This window comes from Heptranchias perlo, chromosome 25 (assembly GCF_035084215.1).
Source record: "Heptranchias perlo isolate sHepPer1 chromosome 25, sHepPer1.hap1, whole genome shotgun sequence".
NCBI classification, from domain to species: Eukaryota; Metazoa; Chordata; class Chondrichthyes; order Hexanchiformes; family Hexanchidae; genus Heptranchias; species Heptranchias perlo.
The window spans coordinates 35,768,619-35,792,310 of record NC_090349.1 but is presented as its reverse complement, the minus strand read 5'-3'; the positions used below and the strand labels follow the sequence as shown (position 1 = coordinate 35,792,310).

Sequence of the window (23,692 nt, the reverse complement as noted above, 5' to 3'; positions counted from 1 at the left end):
AGGCGTTTGATAAAGTACCACATAATAGACTTGTTAGCAAAATTGAAGCCCATGGGATTAAAGGGACAGTTGTTGCGTGGATACTGTAATTGGCTAACGGACGGAAAGCAAAGAGTAGTGGTGAAAGGTTGCTTTTCAGACTGGAAGGAAATGTGTAGTGCAACCCCCCAGGGTTGGTGTTGGGACCACAGTTCTTTTTGATATATATTAATGACCTGGACTTGGGTATAGACGGTATAATTTCAACGTTTGCAGATGACATGAAACTTGGAAATGTAATAAACATTGAGGAAGATAGTAACAGATTCCAGGAGGACATAAGCAGACTGGTGAAATGGGCAGATGAAATTTAAAGCAGAGAAGTGTGAAGTGATTCATTTTGGTAGGAAGAATGAGGAGAAGTAATATAAACTTAATGGTGCAATTTTAAAGGGAGTGTAGCAACAGAGAGACCTGGGGGTATGTACACAAGTCTTTGAAGGTGGCAGGACAAGTTGTGAAAGCTGTTAAAAAGGCATACGGGATCCTTGGCTTTATAAATAGAGGCACAGAGCACAAAAGCAAGGAAGATATACTAAACCTTTATAAAACACTGGTTAAGTTCCAGCTGTCGTATTGTGGCTAATTCTGGGCACCACACTCAAGGAAGGATGTCAAGGCCTTAGAGAGAGTGCAGAGGAAATTTACTAGAATAGTACCAGGGATGAAAGACTTCAGTTACGTGGAGAGACTAGAGAAACTGATGTTTTTCTCCTTAGAGCTGAGAGGTTAAGGGGAGATTTGATAGAGGTGTTCAAAATCACAAAGGATTTTGATAGAGTACATAAGGAGAAACTGTTTCCAGTGGCAGAAGGGTCGGTAACCAGAGGTCACAGACTTAAGGTAATTGGCAAAAGAACCAGAGGCGACATGAGGAAAAAAAATTTACGCAGCGAGTTGTAATGATCTGGAATGCACTGCCTGAAAGAGTGGTGGAAACAGATTCAATAATAACTTTCAAAAGGGAATCGGATAAAAACTTGAAGAGGGAAAGTTTGTGCCAGTGAGCCATGAAGAGCAGGAGATCCCAGCTTTGATTCCCGGTGTGTGTTGAACTCAGCCTGGGCACCCGTAAGCGATTGGCTACAAGTGGCCTCCGCACTCCTGGTCTAGGGAGCGTAAAAACGAATCTTATTTTCTGCTCCTAATCACTATCCAGTGACCACCACTAGAAAGTAGACTTGTGGACATCTTGAGCGAACAGGATCAGACTTGGCTGTGATGCTGTCTGTAGTTGAATATCCTACTAATCCACACTGTCTAAGTTCACATGAAGAACATCCATTTGGGGGAGATACCAAAGAGCAGCAGGCACCCATAGAACTCCTCCCCAGCAAGAGTCAGCTCCATTAGGAGTGGGGGCAATACTTGGGGGGGGGGGGGAGAGGGGGGGTGGGGGGTGAGAGAACCGGTTCACTCTCACAAGCGTTAAAGCATTCATAAATAACTTCCCATTAGATACATACAATACATTCCATTACTCAAAATACAGTTATTTTTTCCCCTTTGTTTATAGAACATTGAGACACAATTCCTTTTTTTGGAGGGCATGTTGAAAAACATTAACAGACTTTGTTTCTGTTCATCCTCTTTGTATCCTTCTCAGTAACCAATGATTCACTATAATCTTCTGTTCAATTGAAACACACGCACACACAGCCTTCTCTCTCTCTCACTCCCTCCCTTCAGCTAGATCAGCTGCATAAAGCAGGAGTTCTGGTCTCAGCGCAGCACAGAAGAGTCTGACAGGAAGTCTGCTGCTGAAGAGTACTGCATCCCTGCAGCGCTCTCCCCACATTAAACTCCAAGCTAATGAAAACAATCTGGTGAGGAGAGAGAGAGAGAGGGAGAGAGAGAGAGCAGAGACCCCACAAGCCTAACTCCTAACCGATGGCTTGAGGGAATTAAACTCAAGATAATTGGCAAGAGAAAGCTTTTGCAAGAGCAAAGAACGACAAAGACTGACAAGAAGTTTAAAAACTCCTTCCAACTTTGTCCTTTATTTCCAAGATCTCTTTTGCACGTAAGCCACTCACTGAGAAGACGCTCGCTTCATTTGAAGCAAAAGGTCAACGGGGTAAGTCTAAATTTATATATTTTTTTTCTGAATTGCTACGAGCTACGGCAGAAAGGAGATTTTTGTTTCCCTCACTCTGTGTCCTGGAAGTCCTAAAGTTGCAGCTGCAACAAATATCTTTTAAACCATGTGAGGTAGATTACTGTGAAGATAGCCTTAGTTTAAACTACTTATGGGGTTTCATATATGGAGAAAAATCCCTAATATTTATGCTAAGTTTTCTTTCTCTTCTTTTTCTGACCTCTCTCTCTCTCCTCTCCTCACCCCATACCTTTTTTTCCCTCCCCTTATTCTCTCCATTTCCATGTTTAGTTTTCTACATATTTAAGAAGGTGTGGGATTTTCAAGCTACCACAAAAAATATTGGGGGAAGATCTCCCCTCTTCATTGTTTAGCAAAATCATAAACTCGAGTGTAAAGCCATGTTTAGGATTTTCCCACCGCTGGCAAAAGGGAAGAAGCCTTCACCCATTGTTCTTTACTGAAATAGTCTCTTCTGCTGTTACCTTTCAATTTGAAACGTGTGATGTGAAATAATAATATTGTTTTGTTAAAAGGGGCGGGGGGGGCTGGCCTGAATTGGTAAAACAAAAAACTGTGAATGTTAGAAATTTGAAATAAAAACTGAAAATGCTGGAAGTGCAAAGCAGTTCAGTCAGTATATGAAAAAGATAGCTTAATCTTTCAGGGTTATGCCTGAATTACTTGGCTCTGGGGCATTGTAACTGCTACCCTTTCACTGTCCTGCTCTCTTTCCAAATTATTTTATTCTTTTTTTTCTGAATGGTGCTCGATCTGTCTCTTCTCTCCACATGTTCCCTTAGATGATATTCTATCTCTCTAATCCCCTATTAAATTTTTTTTCTTTCCTCCATTTGCTCGTCCATTCCCTGCAGAATTTTCTTTCATCTTCTCTACTCTAACTTTCTCACCGATGTCTTTTCTCTCTACTCACGTATTCTTGTCTTTCTTTCTCTTTTCCTTCCTCTCTCGCTTTCACTCTTTTTGCTCTGTTGCACTCATTTAGCATTTTGTTTCTTGCAGCCTCGGTCTATTTTGCAGCTCATTGTCTCCTTCTATCTCTCCCATCCCTCTTTTGCTCCTTCACTTTCTCGCTCCTCTTCTCTGACGCCAGGTCTCTCCTCTTTCCTTCATGTTCTTGTTCTTTTGCTTTCTCTATCTGTAGGGATGAACTGATTTTTACCCTTTCTTGTGAAGAAGACCCTGACCACTTGCCACCTCCTGCCAACAGCATGGACAATATTGTGAAGTTGGTGAGTGGGGTATGGCAGAAAAGTACTACTCCATAGTACTTAATCTCAACTCATGGCCAACAACTTGACTCTAAGTCATAATAGTCAGGACCTTCACCGACTATCTTACAGAAACAATTGTTTGACGTAGATTCAAGTGAAAGGGGACTCGGTGGACAATGCTGGGAAAGACAGCTTCTACCTTGAATCAAGGCCTCACATGAAGACCAGTAACTTGATGTTTTGCTTAACCGCTTAAGGGCTGATTTGTGGGACGGAGGGAGGATGTTCTACGTTTCAGGATAAAACCATCTCTGGGCCAAACTGAGATTGTCTGAATACTTTCAGAATGTTGTTTGTTGGGAGAAAGAAGAGTTTTTTTTTGTATCCCAATTTTCAAAGGGTTTTGTTTTATTGGGTTTCTATCCATTACACACTGCTCTCGAGCTGAGGGAGGCAGGTGGGCGGGAGGCCTGCGGCTGATTATTGGGAGGAGTTGGTGACTCCCTCGCTGGGTTTTACCCCTTTCTGTGGGGAAGAGCCTGATCTCCACTTGCCACTTCCTGCCAATAGCACAGACAACATTGTGAAGTTGACAAGTGGGATACTGCAGGATAATATTGCATCTTAACCGCTTCATGTGATGATGTCAGTGCTTTAACTCCCCAACACCTGCCCATTTAATTGTTGCAGCAACCTGCATTTTCCTAATACCAATTTTTGTAGGTTATTGATTCTCAGTGCGCTGGCTGGGGGAGGGGTGGGGGTGAGGGTCGAAGCAATGGGGAATGGGCACATTCCACAGGCAGTAGTACTTCATAGAATCATACAGCACAGAAGGGGGCCATTCAGCCCATCGGGCCTGTGCCAGCTCTTTGAAAGAGTTGTGCAATTAGTCCCACTCCTCTGCTCTTTCCCCATTTTTCAAATATATATCCAAATCCCTTTCGAAAGCTACTAATGAATCTGTCCAACCATCCTTTCAGGCAGTGCATTTTAGATCTTAAGAACTCGCGGAATATATGTTTACTTAATGTGACATGTTTCATTTTCTCTCTTTTCCTATTTTTGGTTCCCTGCATCATACATGATTCCTCAGGTGAGGAGGTAACCAGACTATTCTTTGAGCGATGTGGCTCTATGACCAGGACATGCTTGTAAGAGATGCCCAAGAAGGTGACTCTATTTTTCCCTCCAACTTGCTTTATCCCCACCCCAGAACAATATCTCGACGTTGTGTGGTGAATCACGGGCACGAGTCCATATCCTACAAGTCTAACGAACCTAATTTAATTTTTTGAGGCTGTAACTTAAGTAGTAGACAGGGGAATGTCTATAGATGTGGTTTATATAGACCTCCAGAAGACATTTGATAAGGTTCCAGATAAGAGACTGTGAGCTAAAATTAATGCTCATGGAATTGAAGGTAAATTATGGTTAGGAGATTGGTTAGGTGGTAGAAGACGGAGAGTCAGGATGATGGGTATGTACTTGAATTGGAAGGAAGTCACTAGTGGTGTCTCACAAGGGCCTGTGCTGGGGCCTCAACTATTCACTATATTTATTAATGGCTTAGATAACACAATAGAGAGCCATACATCCAAGCCAATGACACAAAGATTGGTGGCATAGTAAGTAGTGTAGACAGGAGCATAAAATTACTAAGAGACATTGATAGATTAAGTGAATGGACAAAGCTGTGGCATCATCCATTTTGGATCAGAAAAGGATAGATCCGAGGATTTTTTAAATGGTGCAAAGCTAGGAACAATGGAGCTCCAAAGAGATTATGGGGTCCATGTACACAGATCACTAAAATGTAGTGGTCAGGTACAAAAATAATCAAAAAGGCTAACGGAATGTTAGCCTTTTTATCTAGAGGGCTAGATTATAAAGGGGAGGAAGTTTTGCTACAGCTATACAAAGCCCTGGTTAGACCACATCTGTAGTACTGAGCGCAATTCAGGGAACCGCACCTTAGAAAGGATATATTGGCCTTGGTAGTAGGAGTGCAATGTAGATTTACCAGAATGTTACCAGGGCTCCACGGGTTAAATTATGAGGAGAGATTACAAAAACTTGGCTTGTATTCCCTGGAATATAGAAGTTTAAGGGATGATTTGATTGAGGTTTTTAGGCTTTTGAAAGGAATTGATAGGGTAGATAGAGAGAAACTTTTTCCGCTGGTGGGAGAGTTTAGGACAAAGGGACATAACCGTACAATCAGAGCCAGGTCATTGAGAAGAGAAGTTAGGAAACACTTCTTCACGCAGAGGGTGGTAGAAATGTGGAACTCTCTCCCACAAAAAACAGTAGATGCTAGCTCAATTAATAATTTTAAAGCCGAGATCGATAGATTTTTGCTAGCCAAGGTTATTAAGGGATATGGAGCCAAGATGGGTAAATGGAGTTAGGATATAGATCAACCATGATCTCATCGAATGGCGGAACAGGCTCAAGGGGCTGAATGGCCTACTCCTGTTCCTATGTTCCTAAGCCTGTGACACAGCCCCTCTCAGGGCTGCTTATAAAAGATTAAAAAGAACACTTTTGCTCCACGTTGGGACTCTTCCCTCCCATTCCATTTAAAACTTATTGGGGTAGATTTTCTGATCAGACCTCCGATTGGGCATTAATCAGCCAATGTGTTAATAGCTGACCCCACCTGATGTTGCAGAGATGAGCTTGGGCAATCTCTGGGTGATACTGGGGAATGGCTCAAAGGACTGCTTATAAAGAAAGCTTTGCAGGGCTATGGGGAAAGAGCAAGGGAGTGGGACTAATTGGATAGCTCTTACAGAGAGCCAGCACAGGCACAATGAGCTGAATGGCTTCCTTCTGTGCGATAAGATTCTATGATTCAATGAATCATTAATTTAAAGGGATGTGGCCAATTAAAGGTAAGTGGCTGCATATGAGGATAAAATGGTTGTTTTTACAAAGGCAATTACAAAAGCTGCTGATATTTTTAATATATATATTTCAGCCTTTGCATAGCTTGTTTAGGTAATAAAAATGCTCGGTAAAACCCCATGGCTGCACAATAAATGTGGAGCCAGCTAACCAATCCTGAAGCCAAATGATGGTGCGGTACAACACTCTAATTTCCTGGTGAAATGGAGGTGGTTCAGGATGAAGTGATAACGAGGAGTGTGATCCTGCTTTCCATTCCTGGGCACTGCCCATCCTAGTGCTGCCGATCTACGCAATAAATTGTACCTTCAGTAAAATATACCTTTGAAGAAAAACGTTGAAATGACAATTTAATGTGCTTAAAATAAATCTCGCTTTGTTTTTCTGACTCTCGTTCAATGATGCGACAGATCTCATAGACGTGGCTTTGTATTCTACTGCTTTTATTCTTAGTATATCCTGTGGAGGTTGACAAAAGGAGCAGTGTCGCAATTGTTTGGGTTACTAAGTGAGAAGCTCGCTGGAACCTGTGAAATACCTGTGTCCTACTGCAGTTCAATCCCCTGCAGAGCTAGTCCAGGCATCGCTATGATCCAGGCATATGATATCACTCCTATTCCCTATCATTGCCTTTCTTCCCATTGTTGTCCCATTGCAAGTTACTCCTGTTATTTAGGTTCCTTTATCAATGCACAATTCAAACAAATGTTCTTGACAATTTAGTCATGTATTTATAGCATTCAACTCTATTTATCTCCTGCTGTCTTTCATGTGCTCTCTCTCTCTCATTCTCCTTCCTTGTACTTTCCATCTTGCTTTTCTTTTTCTTCCCCCCTCTCATTCCCCTTCTCTCCCAATCCCCCTCTCTTTCCTTTTTCATTTGCTGTCACTTCTCTTTCATTAATAATCCCTCTCACTTCATCCTTCTATTCCCTCTCTCATGTATACGCTCTCACTCTCTTTCATTTATTCTATCTCTTATTCCCTTCTACACACTCTCTCATTTCCTCTTTCTCATTGATACACTCCGTCTCTCATTCATCAACTTTTGTTAACCTTATTCTCTCTCACTCCCCATCTCTCATTAATACACTCACTCCCTCAACACTCTTCCTCTCTGTCTCTTATTGATACTCTCTCACTACCCCTGCTTTATCTTTTGCTCTCTCTCTCATTTATAATCTCCATTGAGCCCTCTACTCTCTTTCTCTCGCCCTCCTTGTTGATTCTCTTTCTCTCTCTCTCGCTGTCCCCTTTCATTGATACTCTCTCTCACTCCTTCTATTCTCTGTCTCTCACTCCCTCTCTTACTCTCTCACACTCTCACTACTTTACTCTCTCACTTTTTTGGCTCTTATTCTCTTTCTGTTGCTCCTTCTGGGTCTCACCTTTTCCATTCATGCTCTCTCAGTCGCTTGTTCTCTTTCTTTCTCGTCTCTCATTTTGTGCTTCCAACTCTCTATTTGTAACTGTTTCTTTCTAACCCATAACTCCACCTCTCCTGCCTTTTCCTCCTTCCTCCCTCTCCTCCCTATTCTGTTCATATCTAATTAGTATCCAACAGGGACTCAAAAACAAAAAAAAAGAGACATTCTTCTGCGGCCACAGAGATGCAGATTCTCGCTGTGTACTTGGGTTGCTGAGTTGGCCTCCCTGTAATGTTTGGAGTCTGCATTAACTCCCCAGATTTATATCACAATGATGACAGTTTCTGTTAGATTCATCAGGCCTCTGACCTATTTCTTTCTTCCTTTCTGGAAAGTGGACTTTTCTACTTCCCAGTGCTTCATGGACCATTTCCAACCTAGTACGGGCTTTTTAATCAATTATATTTCCGATCTTTGTGTGATCATTTATTTTCGTATTGTTAGTTTTCTCACAATAAGCAAGAAAAAAAACAGAGCTAGCTGAAAAAACAGATTGAACTTGGCATGCACTTTGTTAAAAAAACACTGGATACCTTCACATTTGAAGTAATACCACATATGCTGCAGTTTCCCCAGCAGTATCGTCCAAGAATGTAAGAAATCTCACTTGGTCAAATGTCTAACATGGTGCAGACCTCCTGGGGACTGAATTCCTCTAATTATTTTCCATATTTTTTCCCTTTCCTCTCCTGAAGATGTTGACATGCTGGGGCACGATTCCACGGTCAGCAGATACCCTTTGGTACCTCACCCAAGTGGCCATTCATCATGTGCAACCGGATAGTGTGTGTCAGCAGACTATTCAAACTTGGAGATACCATGGCCAAGCTTGATCCCGTCCTCATCCAAGATCCACACACTTACTCATTCAAGTAGGGGCTGCTGGACATCAATCAAGATCGGGAACCCTAGATCATTTTCCTCTCCTTAACCCAGGGCACTGTGTCCAATTTGAGTTCCCTCCACTATCTCCCCAGATGTTCAACCTGGGACCTTCCAGGTCTCTACAACTCAGCTATGCACAGATAAACTCTCTGAGCTACTGGAGAGTTACCATGCCTGCCCACTAACTAAACTATCAAGGGAGCCATGACAACCTTCTACTAAATACCCAGCTCACCACAATTTGGTTCAGCTGTTGGAACGATAACGACCCCATACTCTACTACATCACCATTGGCTGCCACTCTTTTGTGCTTGCAGCAGGAGGTGTTAAGTCAGGATCGCACACTGTCACACACTCTCCCCCTCCCCGATTTCCCCCAGGGATGGGCTGCATTGCAAACCTACTGCTCATTGCCAATTCCAGCAGGCAAACTGGAGGCAGCGTCTTGTACTTGAACCAGGGACGGGTGGAGGGGGAGCTGGGCACTGCATTATCTGCACTGTTTAGCCTGCGCTCAACCAAGTTCACATGGCAGCTGTTTAAAGGAGCCTTGCCCTCAATCCAACCAAATCGCATCACCGCGTTCCTCTTTGCCGGAAAGTGAGGCAGCTCCACCCAGTGCCTCCTATTCTATTGAGGGGAAACTCAGTGTGAGAGGAGTCTCGAGTGCCCTTACAGCACTGGAATACTTTATTGTTGTCAGCTGTATGGGTTCGACTGATGTGTCTGGAAATTTCTAAGATTGACAAACTCTGCTCCAGAAGTCTGATTTTTGAAACAAAAGTTCATTTTTTCCCACTTAATAACGAGTCATGTGACGGGATACAATTTCCGTGGGGTTTCTCCCACTCCACCACAGTATTCTGGTGGAAGTTCAGCACAGACCGTTTTTACGTGTTAATGGGGTTTCCACTGAAGTTTCGCTAAAGTGACGCGAGTGCAGCAGGTGAAGCCCCAAGGACAGTCGGCCCCATTCATTCAGTATTAAGGTTTTCACTGAATAGCCATCAGCAACATAACAAATTTTGGGGCAGGAAAAATCTGCTGGAGGACTTTTGGGGCAGATCTGAGGCCCCATGGATGAGGCTCTGTTCCCAAGCCACTTATCAGAGTCAAGGGGATTTACATATTTTGGGCAGATTCCTGCGCCATCCAGAGTGCAACTGGGGGGTTCACCTCAGGTAAGAAAGAAGGAACTTGCATTTATATAGCGTCTTTCATGGCCTCAGGACATTCCAAAGCATTTTACAGCCAATTAAATACTTCTGAAGTGCAGTCACTGTTGTAATATAGGAAATGCGACAGCCAATTTGTGCACAGCAAGGTCCCACAAACAGCAATGAAATAATGACCAGATGATCTGTTTTAGTGATGTTGGTTGAGGGATAAAAATTGGCCAGGACACTGGGAGAGCATCCCTGCCCTTCTTCAAATAGTGTAATGGGATCTTTAACATCCACCTGAGAGGGCAGACGGGGCTTTGGTTTAATGTCTCATCCGAAAGACATTAGGGGGATGGTATGCAAAGTCACTGTGGTGCATTATCTGGCCCAATATTAAAAAAGATATAAAATCCAGTGTCTTTCAATCGGCCTGTTTCCGTTCTGATGGCCATTAGCATTGCTGCACACCCGGGACACACAAGCATTGCTTGTGCCCAGCATTGATAGGATGTATTTTCCTCCATTTGCACCCAATGACAAATTGTCCCTCATTTGCATAGTGTGCCCCCTTTTGGCTGCTAATTCTTACAGATGGAAAAAGAAGCAAAGATTCATTGTAGCCGGGTCTCTCCCCATGTTCCACCTCTGCCACCCGCAACGTGCGCCATTTATGGCCACAGAGCTGCAAAAATTCAAGGTTCAGAACTCAAGTCCTGACTGTGCCCTATTTACTCTGCTGCTTCCCTCCTTCTATCCTGCCCCCATCGTCTTCAGTCCCACCCTGCCTCCCTCATATCCTGCCCCCTTCTCTGCTCCTACCCTACACCCTCGGAGCTCCTATCCTGCATCTTCTCTGCTCCTATCTCGTCTCCCTTTCCGCCTATCCTGTCCATTTCCTGCTCCTATCCTGAGTCTTCCCTGCTTCTATCCTGAGTCTTCCCTGCTTCTATCCTGAGTCTTCCCTGCTTCTATCCTGAATCTTCCCTGCTTCTATCCTGAATCTTCCCTGCTTCTATCCTGATCAATGTTGGCCCAAGAAGCTGAGAGTCCCTGTTAATAAATTGGGTTGACTCTGCCCCACCCATGTATTCACTAACGCTCCACTTAAATGCTCACAGTATCCTCTTTGATTGGTAACTGACAGCTTTCTGAAGATGAGTGGAAGAGGTTACCGTGAGCACAGACATGCAGTGCCTTTACCCTCCTGCAGAGCTTGGATGCACGTTAATTATCCATAAACCAACAGGCTGCTAAAAAGCAGGAGATTTAATCAACTAATGTTTAGCTTGGCAGAAAATAACTGTCTGTGAAGAGAGTAATGATTCGGGGGAAATGTCACTGGTCAGTATGGTGCTGAGACATAAAGACCAGGAGGGTCTCAGGTTCAGGCCATTGTCTGTGCTGAGTTTGCTGATAAGTTGTGGTGGCAGTCGGATTGCTACAATTGTCCTCAGCACCGCCGGTGAAAATCAGCACTGAGCGCTATCCAATAACCCCCGCCGGAAAGGACATATTTGAATGTCAGGTGAGGATGGAAAGGGGTTCAGCTGTGATGTCTACATGGTTAATCAGTTTGAAGACACTCAGGGGCCATACTTCCTTGGCTGCTCTGCTGAACTCCCACCGTAACTCTGGTGGGAGCCCAGAGGAATGGCTTGGTAAAAGGCTGGGACCCAGATACACCAGGTTGTCAACTGGGAAATCCTGCTCGGCCTTGTAAGGACTGGAGCATCTGCCTGCCCCTTACCAGAACAACCATGTCAGAGTGGGTGGGCCTGAAGCAGGGATTCCTTACACTGGGACTTCCCACTTCCCCGGCCCATGAGGGACATGAATCAACATTGGAGGCAAGTACACCAAGTGAGACGAGGCCCACCACCAGAAAGATGGAAGTGCGCCTCACCAGGGGACCCAGTCCAGGGAAACGACCTGGACTCCTGAAAAAGGCGGAGTGCTTTTGAAAACATTTTAGTATTGGCCCCCTTACACAGGCAACTGTGGTGGTGGGGGGAGGGGGTGTAGGTGTGTGGTCTGGGTAGCTCATAGATAGCTGGCTGGTATCCGAGTTTCCAGCAGTATGAGGAAGGCAGGCACACAAGATGTATCTGCAATGGCATAGGTACCCACTGGACCCACAGAACTGAGGTGGCCTCTCGTTGATCCCACAAACCAGTGAGATCAGCGCTGTAGGGCTCTGGCATAATTGCTGGGACTGCAGCCCGCTGATTTTCTGTCCCTCCGTGTCTGGCCACTGGGGTGAGGGACATCATTCCCCAGCAAGGTATCTTCAAGAGAGGAAGGGAGAAAAATTGGAGTGATAAGAACAGAGACTTAAATGTAACAACTTTTATGCCCAGAAGCAAGGGTAAGTGGGTGTGAGTTACAAGGCTCTGAGACACTCAAAAGTCTTAAACGCATAAAGCGGGGCAATAAAACAGGTCCAGAGTTCCTGTTATCATTTAAATCTGGGTAATTCAGCTTTAATCTTTCATTCACTTGCTGATATCTGGTATTTAGCATTTGTTCTACAGGGGTAATAGGTGTAGTTCCCCTTTTCCCTTTCCCGCCCCTCCCTGAAGACGCTGACTCATACTGGGATACGATACTCTAGCAGCTCCTCAGGATCTTGACCAAGTGGCTATTCTTTATGAGTGAACCTGGACAGTGAGTGTTGGCAGCTGTTGAGCCACTGTGAGAATCACAACCAGGCCTGATCCTGTCCTGACCCCGCATCCACACGCTTGGGCGGGGGTTACTTACGGCGATCAGAGGTGTCAATCCTGGAGAGTCTAAAACTAGGGGGCATAGTCGCAGGATAAGAGGTCGGCCATTTAAGATTGAGATGAGGAGGAATTTCTTCACTCAGAGGGTTGTGAATCTTTGGAATTCTCTACCCCAGAGGGCTGTGGATGCTCAGTCGTTGAGTATATTCAAGGCTGAGATAAATAGATTTTTGGACTCTAGAGGAATCAAAGGATGTGGGGATCGGGCAGGAAAGTGGAGTTGAGGTCGACAATCAGCCATAATCTGATTGAATGGCAGAGCAGGCTCGAAGGGAACGTATGACCTACTCCTGCTCCTATTTCTTATGTTCTTATGTTCTGGCCAACTTTTTCCCTCCCTAGTCAAGGTGTGAAGAGGACAAACGTAGCACACTGGCGGAGGTTAGCTAATTGAGCACAGAGCAGGGACTAGACCTGGGGGCCTCCTGCTCTGTGTGGTTTAATACTACAAGGAATGGTACAATTTTGATCACTGTCACAAGCCAATTATTTATAAAAGCGTCAGAACATCAGATTGGATGGAATTGTCTCGAGTTTGACAATGTGGACTCCCAGCTTTCTCGCACAGATATTTCACAGTTCGGTGGGTGTGGATTTTTTGAGTTTTGGGACAATGGGCCTGTATTTAACTGAAACAAGTGCAGTGTTATGCATGTGGGCTGGATCAACATTAAGTATACGTACACCTTACGGGGAACAGAACTGAAGTCTGTGAAGAAAGAAAAAGATCTTGGTGTCATAGTTCATAACTCTTTAAAAGTTCATGACCAATGCTCTGAAGCAAATAGGGTACTGAGCTATATTCAGAGGACTAGTCAATAGAAAACAAAACGTACCATTTTGTCCTTGTACAAGACCTTGGTTAGGCCTCACTTAGAATACTGTGTTCAGTTTTGCTCCGCTCACATGATGGATGACATTGAGACCTTGAAATAGGTTCAGCAGAGAGCCACAAGATTGATTCCCAGTTTAAAGCACCTTAGCTCCCCAGATAGGCTTAAAAATCTGGGTCTATATTCTTTAGAGAAGTGACATCTCAGGCGATTTGATTGAGGTCTATAAAATAATGGAGGGACTAGATTGTGTTCACATTGACAAATTATTTCAATTAGGTAGGTTGGGAAGGACCAAGGCTCACGTTTATAAATTATGCAAGGGTAGAACTAGCTTAGATGATAGGGGGCTCTTCTTTTCCCAGAGAATAGTAGACTTATGGAACAAGGTGCTGGCTCGTGCAGTGAGTGCTGATTCGCTGTATACCTTCAAAAGAGAGCTGGACCAGTTCCTGGCTGGGGCAGAGAACATGCCACACAAAAGGTAGGTGCCAAGTAATATAAGTCATAATCAATGTGATCTCCTGGACTAGTATTGATTGCCTTGGGCAGGTTGGAAAGGAATTTTCCAGGTTTTACCTCTCCCGGGAGATTACATGGCTTCTCATGGGTTGTGAGTGTCTGAATCATGATGCAGAAGGCATCATGACTGTATGCGACAGGCTAGATGGAACAGCTGGTCTTTTCCTGCCCGACATTTTAGTATGTTCGTATGTAACCCGTGAGAAGACTCCATCCAATTGACCATATTAACTGTGAAGAGTGCAGGAGGTTAGAACATAATCTTCCCTCCTTTAGGACCTGGACAGATGGGTTGAAAGTCTCCTCTCCCTGCTGGAGTTGAGGGCTTTAAGTGAGTTTTGAAACATCTCATCCTCGCTCCTACTGGAAGAGGCAGTATAGCATGACACTGTCCATAGTTCAATATAGATTGATACTAAATTTAAAATTAAATTACAACTCCACTGTGTGATGTGAAAATAGAATATCGCACTGACACAGTAGAAAGTGCTCTGCCAAGGGAGGGGTTAAGGTACATTTTGGGACTCTGTGGAGGGAACTTTAGCCTCTATCTAATCTGTGTTGCACCTGACCTGAAAGTGCTTGATGGGGCAGTGCTGAAGAAGTTTTACTCCACATCTAACCTGTGTTGTACCTCAACTAGAATTGCAAAAGGAGCTTTGCAGGAAGCATGGTAAAATTATAACTGGGAGAGTAGGATTAACAGTAGCACCTGAGAGACAGGTTCACAATACCCAGGACCCTGGAGAGATCAGCATTTGCCACTGATATGACATGGGCAGGGCCAGCTGCATCACCTCCCTCACCAAGGAAAGCACAGTAGGGTTTGGAAATCATAGAACTGACTAACTCTCAGTGAGATTGTACCATGTGACTCTCAGTCATACAGTATCATGTGACACACTCTCTGTACTACTGTATCATGTGACTCACTCTCAGTGATACCGTACCATGTGACTCTCTCAGTAATACTGTATCATGTGACACTCAGTCATACTGTACCATGTGACTCACTCTCAGTGATACTATATCATGTGACTCACAGAGATACAGTACCATGTGACTCATTCTCGGTAATACTGTATCATGTGACTCATTTTCAGTAATATTGTATTATGTGATGCTCAGTAATACTGTACCATGTGACTCACTCTCAGTGATACTATATCATGTGACTCACAGAGATACAGTACCATGTGACTCATTCTCGGTAATACTGTATCATGTGGCTCATTTTCAGTAATACCGTATTATGTGATGCTCAGTAATACTGTATCATGTGACTCACTCTCAGTAATACTGTATCATGTGAAGCTCAGTAATACTGTATCATGTGATGTTCAGTAATACTGTATCATGTAATTCACACTCAGTGATACTGTATCATGTGACTCACTCTTAGTGATGCTGTATTGTGTGACTCACTCTCAGAGATACAGTACCATGTGCGTCACTCTCGATAATACTGTATCATGTGACTCACTCTCAGTGATACTGTATCATGTGACTCTCTCAGTGATACTGTACCATGTGATTCATTCTCAGTGATACTGTACCATGTGACTCACTCTGTGATACTGTACCATGTGACTCTCAGTAATACTGTATCATGTGATTCACTCTCTGATACTGTATCATGTGACTCACTCTCAGTGATACTGTACCAGGTGACTCACTCTCAGTAATACTGTACCATGTGATTAACTCTGTACTACAGTAGCATGTGACCCTCAGTAATACTGTATAATGTGACTCATTCTCAGTGATACTGTACCACGTGACTCTCAATGGTACTGTAGCATGTGACTCTCAGTGGTACTGTACCATGTGACTGACTCTCAGTGATACTGTGCCATGTGAATCACTCTTAGTGATACTGTACCGTTGACTGAATAGTGATATAATTATCTTGCTTTTCTTTTAAATTTACATATGGATTCTGTTCCCTTTTCACTTTCCTGACAGTCACCACATCCTCCCTCAGTGAGGAGCTGCTTGAGTGCTCATGCGTTACCGAGCTCACTGCGGCCTAACTCTGTGCTTCCGGCCCTGTGCATCTCGCGCCCTCTGACACAGGCCTTGGATTCACACTTACACTTTAGGCCTTTGCCATTTCTTTGACATTTTCGTGATTTCAATCCTCTTTAGTACTTTTTTTTTATCTCCACAAACACCCTCACCATGGTACGAGACTAGAATATTCCTCGCAGTTCCCAATTGTGTTAAACAGTACCAATTTGCTTTTAATTTATGCGGAAAGTTGCTTTTTTTTTAGCATGAGTCCAACAAAACAGGAGGTTCAGGGCAACTTTGCCCTGTAGCTGGGTGCCCATGGCTTAACTGCTCAATCTTTGGATTGTAGAAACAAACAGATATTGAGTCAGTGAGTTATTCGATGGGCCCAGATGGCATTGGAGTCATACCCAGCACAAAGGAAGATGGTAGTGGTTGTTGGAGGCCAATCATCTCAGCCCCAGGACATTGCTGCAGGAGTTCCTCAGGGCAGTGTCCTAGGCCCAACCATCTTCAGCTGCTTCATCAATGACCTTCCCTCCATCATAAAGTCAGAAATGGGGATGTTCGCTGATGATTGCACAGTGTTCAGTTCCATTCACAAGCCCTCAGATAATGAAGCAGCCCGTGCCCGCATACAGCAAGACCTGGACAACATTCAGGCTTGGGCTGATAAGTGCAAGTAACATTCGCGCCAGACAAGTGCCAGGCAATGACCACCTCCCCTTGACATTTAACGGCATTACCATCGCCGAATCCCCCACCATCAACATCCTGGGGGTCACCATTGACCAGAAACTTAACTGGACCAGCAATATAAATACTGTGGCTACAAGAGCAGGTCAGAGGCTGGGTATTCTGTAGCGAATGACTCACCTCCTGACTCCCCAAAGCCTTTCCACCATCTACAAGGCACAAGTCAGGAGTGTGATGGAATACTCTCCACTTGCCTGGATGAGTGCAGCTCCAACAACACTCAAGAAGCTCGACACCATTCAGGACAAAGCAGCCCGCTTGATTGGCACCCCATCCACCACCCTAAACATTCACTCCCTTCACCATCAGTGCACTGTGGCTGGCTGCAGTGTGTACCATCCACAGGATGCACTGCAGTAACTCGCCAAGGCTTCTTCGACAGCACCTCCCAAATCCGCGACCTCTTCCACCTAGAAGGACAAGAGCAGCAGGCACATGGGAACAACACCACCTGCACGTTCCCCTCCAAGTCACACGCCATCCCGACTTGGAAATATATCGCTGTCCCTTCATCGTCGCTGGGTCAAAATCCTGGAACTCCCTACCTAACAGCACTGTGGGAGAACCTTCACCACACAGACTGCAGCGGTTCAAGAAGGCGGCTCACCACCACCTTCTCAAGGGCAATTAGGGATGGACAATAAATGCTGGCCTCACCAGCGACGCCCACATCCCATGAACGAATAAAAAAAAACTTTGTAAATTTGAGCAGATTACATCACCTCAACTCAGACTCGAGACCACAGCCATGAAATGATTCCCAGGCTGTTTTCTAATATGTGTAGCAGGGTGTTTACACTGTGGACCTGATACCACATGCAGTTCCCAAGTCCTGCTAATCCAGGCCTTGTCACACGTCACCTCAGTCCTATTGTTAAAGGCTGTTATAAAAGCATTTCGGATTCTGGGCCTTATTAATAGAGGCATAGAGTACAAAAGCAAGGAAGTTATGCTAAACTTTTATAAAACACTGGTTAGGCCTCAGCTGAAGTATTGTGTTCAATTCTGAGCGCCACACTATAGGAAAGATGTCAAGGCCTTAGAGAGGGTGCAGAAGAGATTTACTGGAATGGTACCAAGGATGAGAGACTTCTGTTATGTGGAGAGATTGGAGGGGTTGGGGTTGTTCTCCTTAGAACAGAGATGGTTAAGGGGGATTTGATAGAGGAAATAAGGAGAAACTGTTTCCAGAGGGGTCGGTAACCAGAGGACACAGATTTACGGTGATCGGCAAAAGAGCCAGAGGTGACATGAGGAAACATTTTTTTACGCAGCGAGTTGTAATGATCTGGAATGCACTGCCTGAAGGGGTGGTGGAAGCAGATTCAATAGTAACTTTCAAAAGGGAATTAGATAAATACTTGAAGGGAAAACATTTACAGGGCTTTGGGGAAAAAGCAAGAAAGTAGGACTAATTGGATAGTTCCTTTAAAGAGCCGGCATGGGAATGATGGGCCGAATGGCCTCCTCCTGTGTTTTACCTCCTATTATACTATGATACTTGTGCTGAGATTTCTTACTTACTGCTTTGCTCTGTTGAAATTTGTGGGTCTAGTGGTTTGAGAAAGAGCTGTTCCTAACACTGTTTCCTCTTTGATGAATAAATCCAAAGTCAGGTCACCAAGGACTGTTAGTATTGGCAGCTTGAGATCTATGCAAATTAATAGCAGCAGAGATTTAAACTATCTATATGGTCTCTGAGGCTCCGTGCACCCGTGTGACCCATAAAGACAAAAGCTTGGCTACCCCTGCTGCCCAGTTTAATAGTTATGTGGATCATTAATTCCACTTTTGCCCGGCAGTGCCTCTGTGCAGATGCACTCTGTCTGTGCCACATTCTCAAACCATGAGCTCAGTGGTATTGGCATATTGACATTACAGACCAGAAATCACTGCTGGTGATGCTGATACACGAACGCTTAACACATCTATATAACAATCCTCCATCACTATTTTAAACAGATTAGACCTCCGTTAACTACCGTGGACTTCAATGGAAATAAAAATCGGGAGGGATGTAAAACAGGCTATCAATTCGCTATCACCCGTTTTACACTATCGCACAAAGTCAAAATCTACCCCTAACCTGGAGTCTATACATGCAAACTTCAAATTAGGGTCACTGGATAGTAATTAGGAGGAGGAATTTCTTTAATTAATTTTTTCCTTCTCTAACCCAGGGGTGATGAGGCCAATTATAACAGCCTGGCTTGTCCCAGCTGAGGTCAGCTAACACAGCACCTATCCTGGATTGAATCTGGGACCTTTCTGGTCTGTGTAGCTTAGGACTTTACCTTTGAGCCATTGGGACAGTTCATCTCAACAGTATTTGAAAAGTACTATCTCTTTAATTCTGATGTGTTTTTTTTTTGTTCTTTCTTTGTTGAAATAGATTTTGGAGCAAACTTTGGAAGACAACAATGGCTGTTCCGTTGGCGTTATGGCTGCTTGTCCTCACAAGTGTATGTCCAAGTACAACAAACCCCATCAGCAGCACAAATGTACCAATTTCATCAATCTCAGCAGAATCATCCGGCACTGATGAAACTGAGACCAAAATTCCCGAAGTGTGGTTTTCTACTATGGATACTTCAACATTTCTCAGCAGCACTGACACCGCTTTTACGAGTGAAGCTACTGTTACCGCTCCAGAGCCCGTCCCCATTGGTGCTGCTATCATGGAGTTCATCAATGACTATATGATCGTAATCATCATTGCTGGGATTCTTCTGATCTTACTGATTGTCATAGTGTGCACTGTGGTGTTGGTGAAGCAAAACTACAAGGCTTCGGCCTACTACCCATCTTCATATCCCAAGAAAAAGTATGTGGATGAGCACGACAAAGGAGGCTCTGCCAAGAGCTTTAGCGAAATTCCTGAGAAGGCCAATGATGACCCCAAGGAAGAGATGGTAAATTCTTCCGAGCAACTGCAAGCAGACATTCTCACAGTGGCCCACAACCTCAAGAAGAAGACGCCATCCAAAGGAGAAGGAAAAACACTGGCTGATATGGCTGAAAAGGGAGAGCCCTCCCAGACCGCAGACAAAGAGGGAGGGGACATCACATCACCAGAGGTAGGAGAAAAAGGAGCAGGCCAAACATCTGAAACAATAGAAAACAAGGGAGACGATATAATCAAAGCACCTGAAACAGCGGGAAAAGAGGAAGGAAATGAAACACTGTCCAAGGAGAGTGAGCAAAAGGGAGGCAAAGGAGAAGGAGAAGGAAGAGGAAACAAGGAAAAAGATGACGAAGAGGGAAAGGATAAGGAGACAAAGAAGAAACCGGAAACTGGAGAAGGCACAGACACCAACTCTGACCAACTATCTGCCGGCGATATCGGCGGCAAGGCCCCCAAGTCTGCTGACAAACCGGAAGCAACGCCACAAAAAACCACAAAGGAGCAAACAGCAGAAGCAGCCAAGACGAAGGGCGTGGATAATGTAGTCAGTCCAGATAGCCAAGAGCCAAAGGAAGTTAAGTTAGCACAACAAGGGTCGAATGAAGCATCCAATGTTGCTGAACCCAATGCAGAGAACCTCAGCGACCTAGAGAAGACCCCATTAATCCCAAAGCCCGATGGTGCACCCAGTGACACCAAAGCTTTTTAAAGAGCAATCAAAGGATGAACCAACATTAGTTAGATATGGGATGTGCACAGAGGACTACTTGAATGTTGATTGTCTGGAGCATTTGCTCAGCTTACAACAAAGCCATACATTTTCAACCAGATGCTTTTAAAAACATATTTTACAAAATATTTCAGCATAAAAAGATAGGCAGGAGGATAATAATCTGAATAAAAACTGCAACGAGTTTGAGTACTTAAAGAAAAGTAAAAAAAATGTTTTAAATGAAGTTTTATAATTTTTCTTAATGCAGCGTAGAAATGTTACCCTAGGCCTGTGAGATTGTTTTTGATTCCCATGGTAACAGGGGAACAATCAGCCTATAAATGGGATAACCACAAGGAAATTCCACTACCCAGGAATGCTTGAATTTACTCTCTGGGCAGTTTAACCACTTTGAAGGATTGTAAATATAGTCATTGGATTTGATGGTTTAAATTGAAAAATTGTCCAATCAGGTAACCCTAAACCAAAACCCCAGCCAACTGATTTGCTAGCTTAGAGGTTGAAATTTTCAATCAGATTGCCAACCCCCTCCCCACATATGCAACTAAATTTCAGTCATCTGACTGGATATTTGCAACTCAGACGTTACAAGAAGCAGATTTTGATTGCATGCTTTTGGGCCTACCTGAAACAGAAGGCTACAGCTCAGAGACATGGCGAATAGTTGATGGCTACCAGCAAGCATTCCTGCACACTGGAATGTAGTAAATAAAGTTTTTCACTGTAGAGTGTTAACATGTCAATTTAAAGGAACTAATGTACCCACAAATGCAGCCTAATTAAAGGCCTTCCAAAGGAACCATAAACCATAAATGCAGCCAAAGTCAAACTTTTTTTTAAACTGGAAAAATTGCTGGGCGTTTTAACCCTGGCGTTGTCCAGCAAAAGAATCCATTGGCAGTAACCAAAAATCATAACCTAAAAAAAAGTGTAGGTTACTGTGATGAAATATCAAATACAGCATTGGATGGCTGTGCTGCTTTAAGTCCTAATCCCAAAATGGCAGTCCACTCAAGGTTTGAACACAAAAGCTCAACACAAACATTTTTTTTTAAAAGAAGTAATATTAACACAGATTGTTCAGGCAGGATCTGAACAAGATTAAACACATAGCGGATTTAACTGGGGTAAAGCTCCTTGAAGGAAACTTAAAGCTAGACTGCAATAGCCTTCCATTTTAGCGGTAACTTCAACCATGAGGTCTCCTTTGCTTTTTATTTTAGTAAAACTAGACACCTGTGACAAACGCTTTAGAATCTTCTGGGATCCAAAAGGCTGGGTTCCTTGCAATTGTTCTTGATGTAAAGAGCTCCAGAGAGAAGGTAGAGTGTTTCCAGCCACAGAGTGAAGTCAGTGCCAGCACGATTCAGTTGGTGGAAGTGGCCGGACTTAACCCCGAAAGCACCGTGTGGAGTGCTGGCTGTGCGGGAGTCCAAGTTTATTCAACAGGGCGCAATCCAGGGGAATTAGCCGCTACCATCATTTAATTGTTCCACATTCAGGATAGTCACTTTTAATTTATATTTTTGTGGGTCGTTTCCTAAGGCGAGCAAATCACCCTCGACCTCCAGCACCCTCACGCCAAGAGTACGGGCGACCTGCTCCAAAACCCCTTCCCATAGCCAGAGCTACCCAGGTGCGGGCTACCTTATTTGCTTCTTCCTTCCCCAGCCAGTAGATGCTGCAGCCTCTGCTCTGTGCGCACCAACACAGCATGGATTGGGGAACTGAGTGGAAAGGGGAAGATCACAGGTAATACTGGAAACCTGAAACAAAAGCAGAAAATGTGGAAGATACACAACAAGTCTATCAACACCAGGTTAGGGTTGAGATGTAGATCATCAGAACCCTGAGTTGACATACGCCCAGATGTTAACCCTTTCAGACGCTGACAGGCCTGCTGTGTATTTTCAGCACAATGTCTCGACCATTCTTGAGGAAGTTAGTGTATATTGATTAGAACCTTTTACGTTTGTTTTATTAATCTGCGACTTAAAGATACATTCATATTAGATTTTTTAATCAGGCATGAATTTTCTTCCAGTTTTAAAATGATTTATCATTTCTCTTCCCCCCCCCCCACTTAATTTCCCATCCCCCAGTGCACCCATTCTGTAAAGGAGGCCTGTCACCAGCTGCTGGGGATAAGGGGAGTTTACAAGGGTGCTGCAGTAACTGCCGTTCAGAATGTTCTTTCCCCCAGGGGAGTCCGTTCTTTCAGTGCTTCTTCCCACACTCCACTGATGAGGTCGAGAACTCACTGCATGAGGCACGTAGCAAGTGAATTCCCACCCAACACTCTGTGGAACTGCACACCATCCCAGGATAGCCATGTTTATATCATCACGTGTCACCGTCCTGTGATGAGATATTCATATAACACACAAAGCTGGACAATGTTAAACATTCTGTTTAATGCTCTTCTGTTGAGTTCAGAGATCGCTGTAGTGGAACTTACTGCTGGCAAAATACAATAATAAATAATTTTTAATAAAAAATATATCTTGCTTATCTTTTTTTTAAAAAACAAAAATGTCCTCCTTTTTCATTCCACAGATAGCAGCAACTCTCCACTTCCTCACGAACATGGCCGTTCTTCATGTGTAAGCCTGAGACAGTGAGTGTTAGCATGGAATTCAACTGCAAGGGACCTGACAACCGATCCCAACCTGTCATCAGCCAATGTCGTATGTTTGCACTGTCCGTCACTAGATAGTGATGGGGAGCAGAAACCCTGGCTGATTGCCCTCTCCCTAACCTAGGGACGCTGAAACCAATTGGGTGGCCCAGCTGAGATCAGCTAACAGTCCAAACCAGGGATTTGAACTCAAGATCATCTCGGTTCCCGTAGCTTGGTATCACACTGGGTGGTGAGTGGCATTTACTCACCGAGCCATCAGGGAGCTGATCCCTTTTTCCCCGTTTAGGGAAACCTAACCCAAGCCACAGGGCGTACAAGGGCAGCCTTGCAGCAAGACTCCCTCCCTGTGGGTAAGTGCTGGAGCTTACCCTTACCTCTCCATGACAATGGGGTCTGGGGTCACACATACTGTGCAGAGAATCACTGTACATGGCAATTCATTCAACAACGACAACTTGCATTTATATAGCACCTTTAACGTAGTAAAATGTCCCAAGGGGCTTCGCAGGAGCATTATTAAACAAAATTTGACACCGAGCCACATTAGGGCAGGTGACCAAAAGCTTGGTCAAAGAGGTAGGTTTTAAGGAGCATCTTAAAGGAGGAGAGAGCGGTGGGGAGGTTTAGGGAAGGAATTCCAGAGCTTAGGGCCCAGGCAACTGAAGGCATGGCCACCAACGGTGGAGCGATTAAAATCGGGGATGAGCAAGAAGCCAGAATTGGAGGAGCACAGAGATCTCGGAAGGTT

General features: G+C 44.2%; 1 protein-coding gene across 1 annotated transcript; it reads left to right on the top strand.

Annotated features, from left to right (window-relative positions):
- Positions 1-1,721: 1,721 nt before the first annotated feature.
- On the top strand, positions 1,722-22,803 carry tmem119b (transmembrane protein 119b). Its single transcript, XM_068006006.1, has 2 exons — positions 1,722-2,116; positions 19,058-22,803. Exon 2 carries the CDS (start codon positions 19,086-19,088, stop codon positions 20,277-20,279), a length of 1,194 nt encoding a protein of 397 aa, XP_067862107.1. The 5' UTR covers positions 1,722-2,116; positions 19,058-19,085; the 3' UTR covers positions 20,280-22,803.
- The last annotated feature ends 889 nt before the right edge of the window (positions 22,804-23,692 follow it).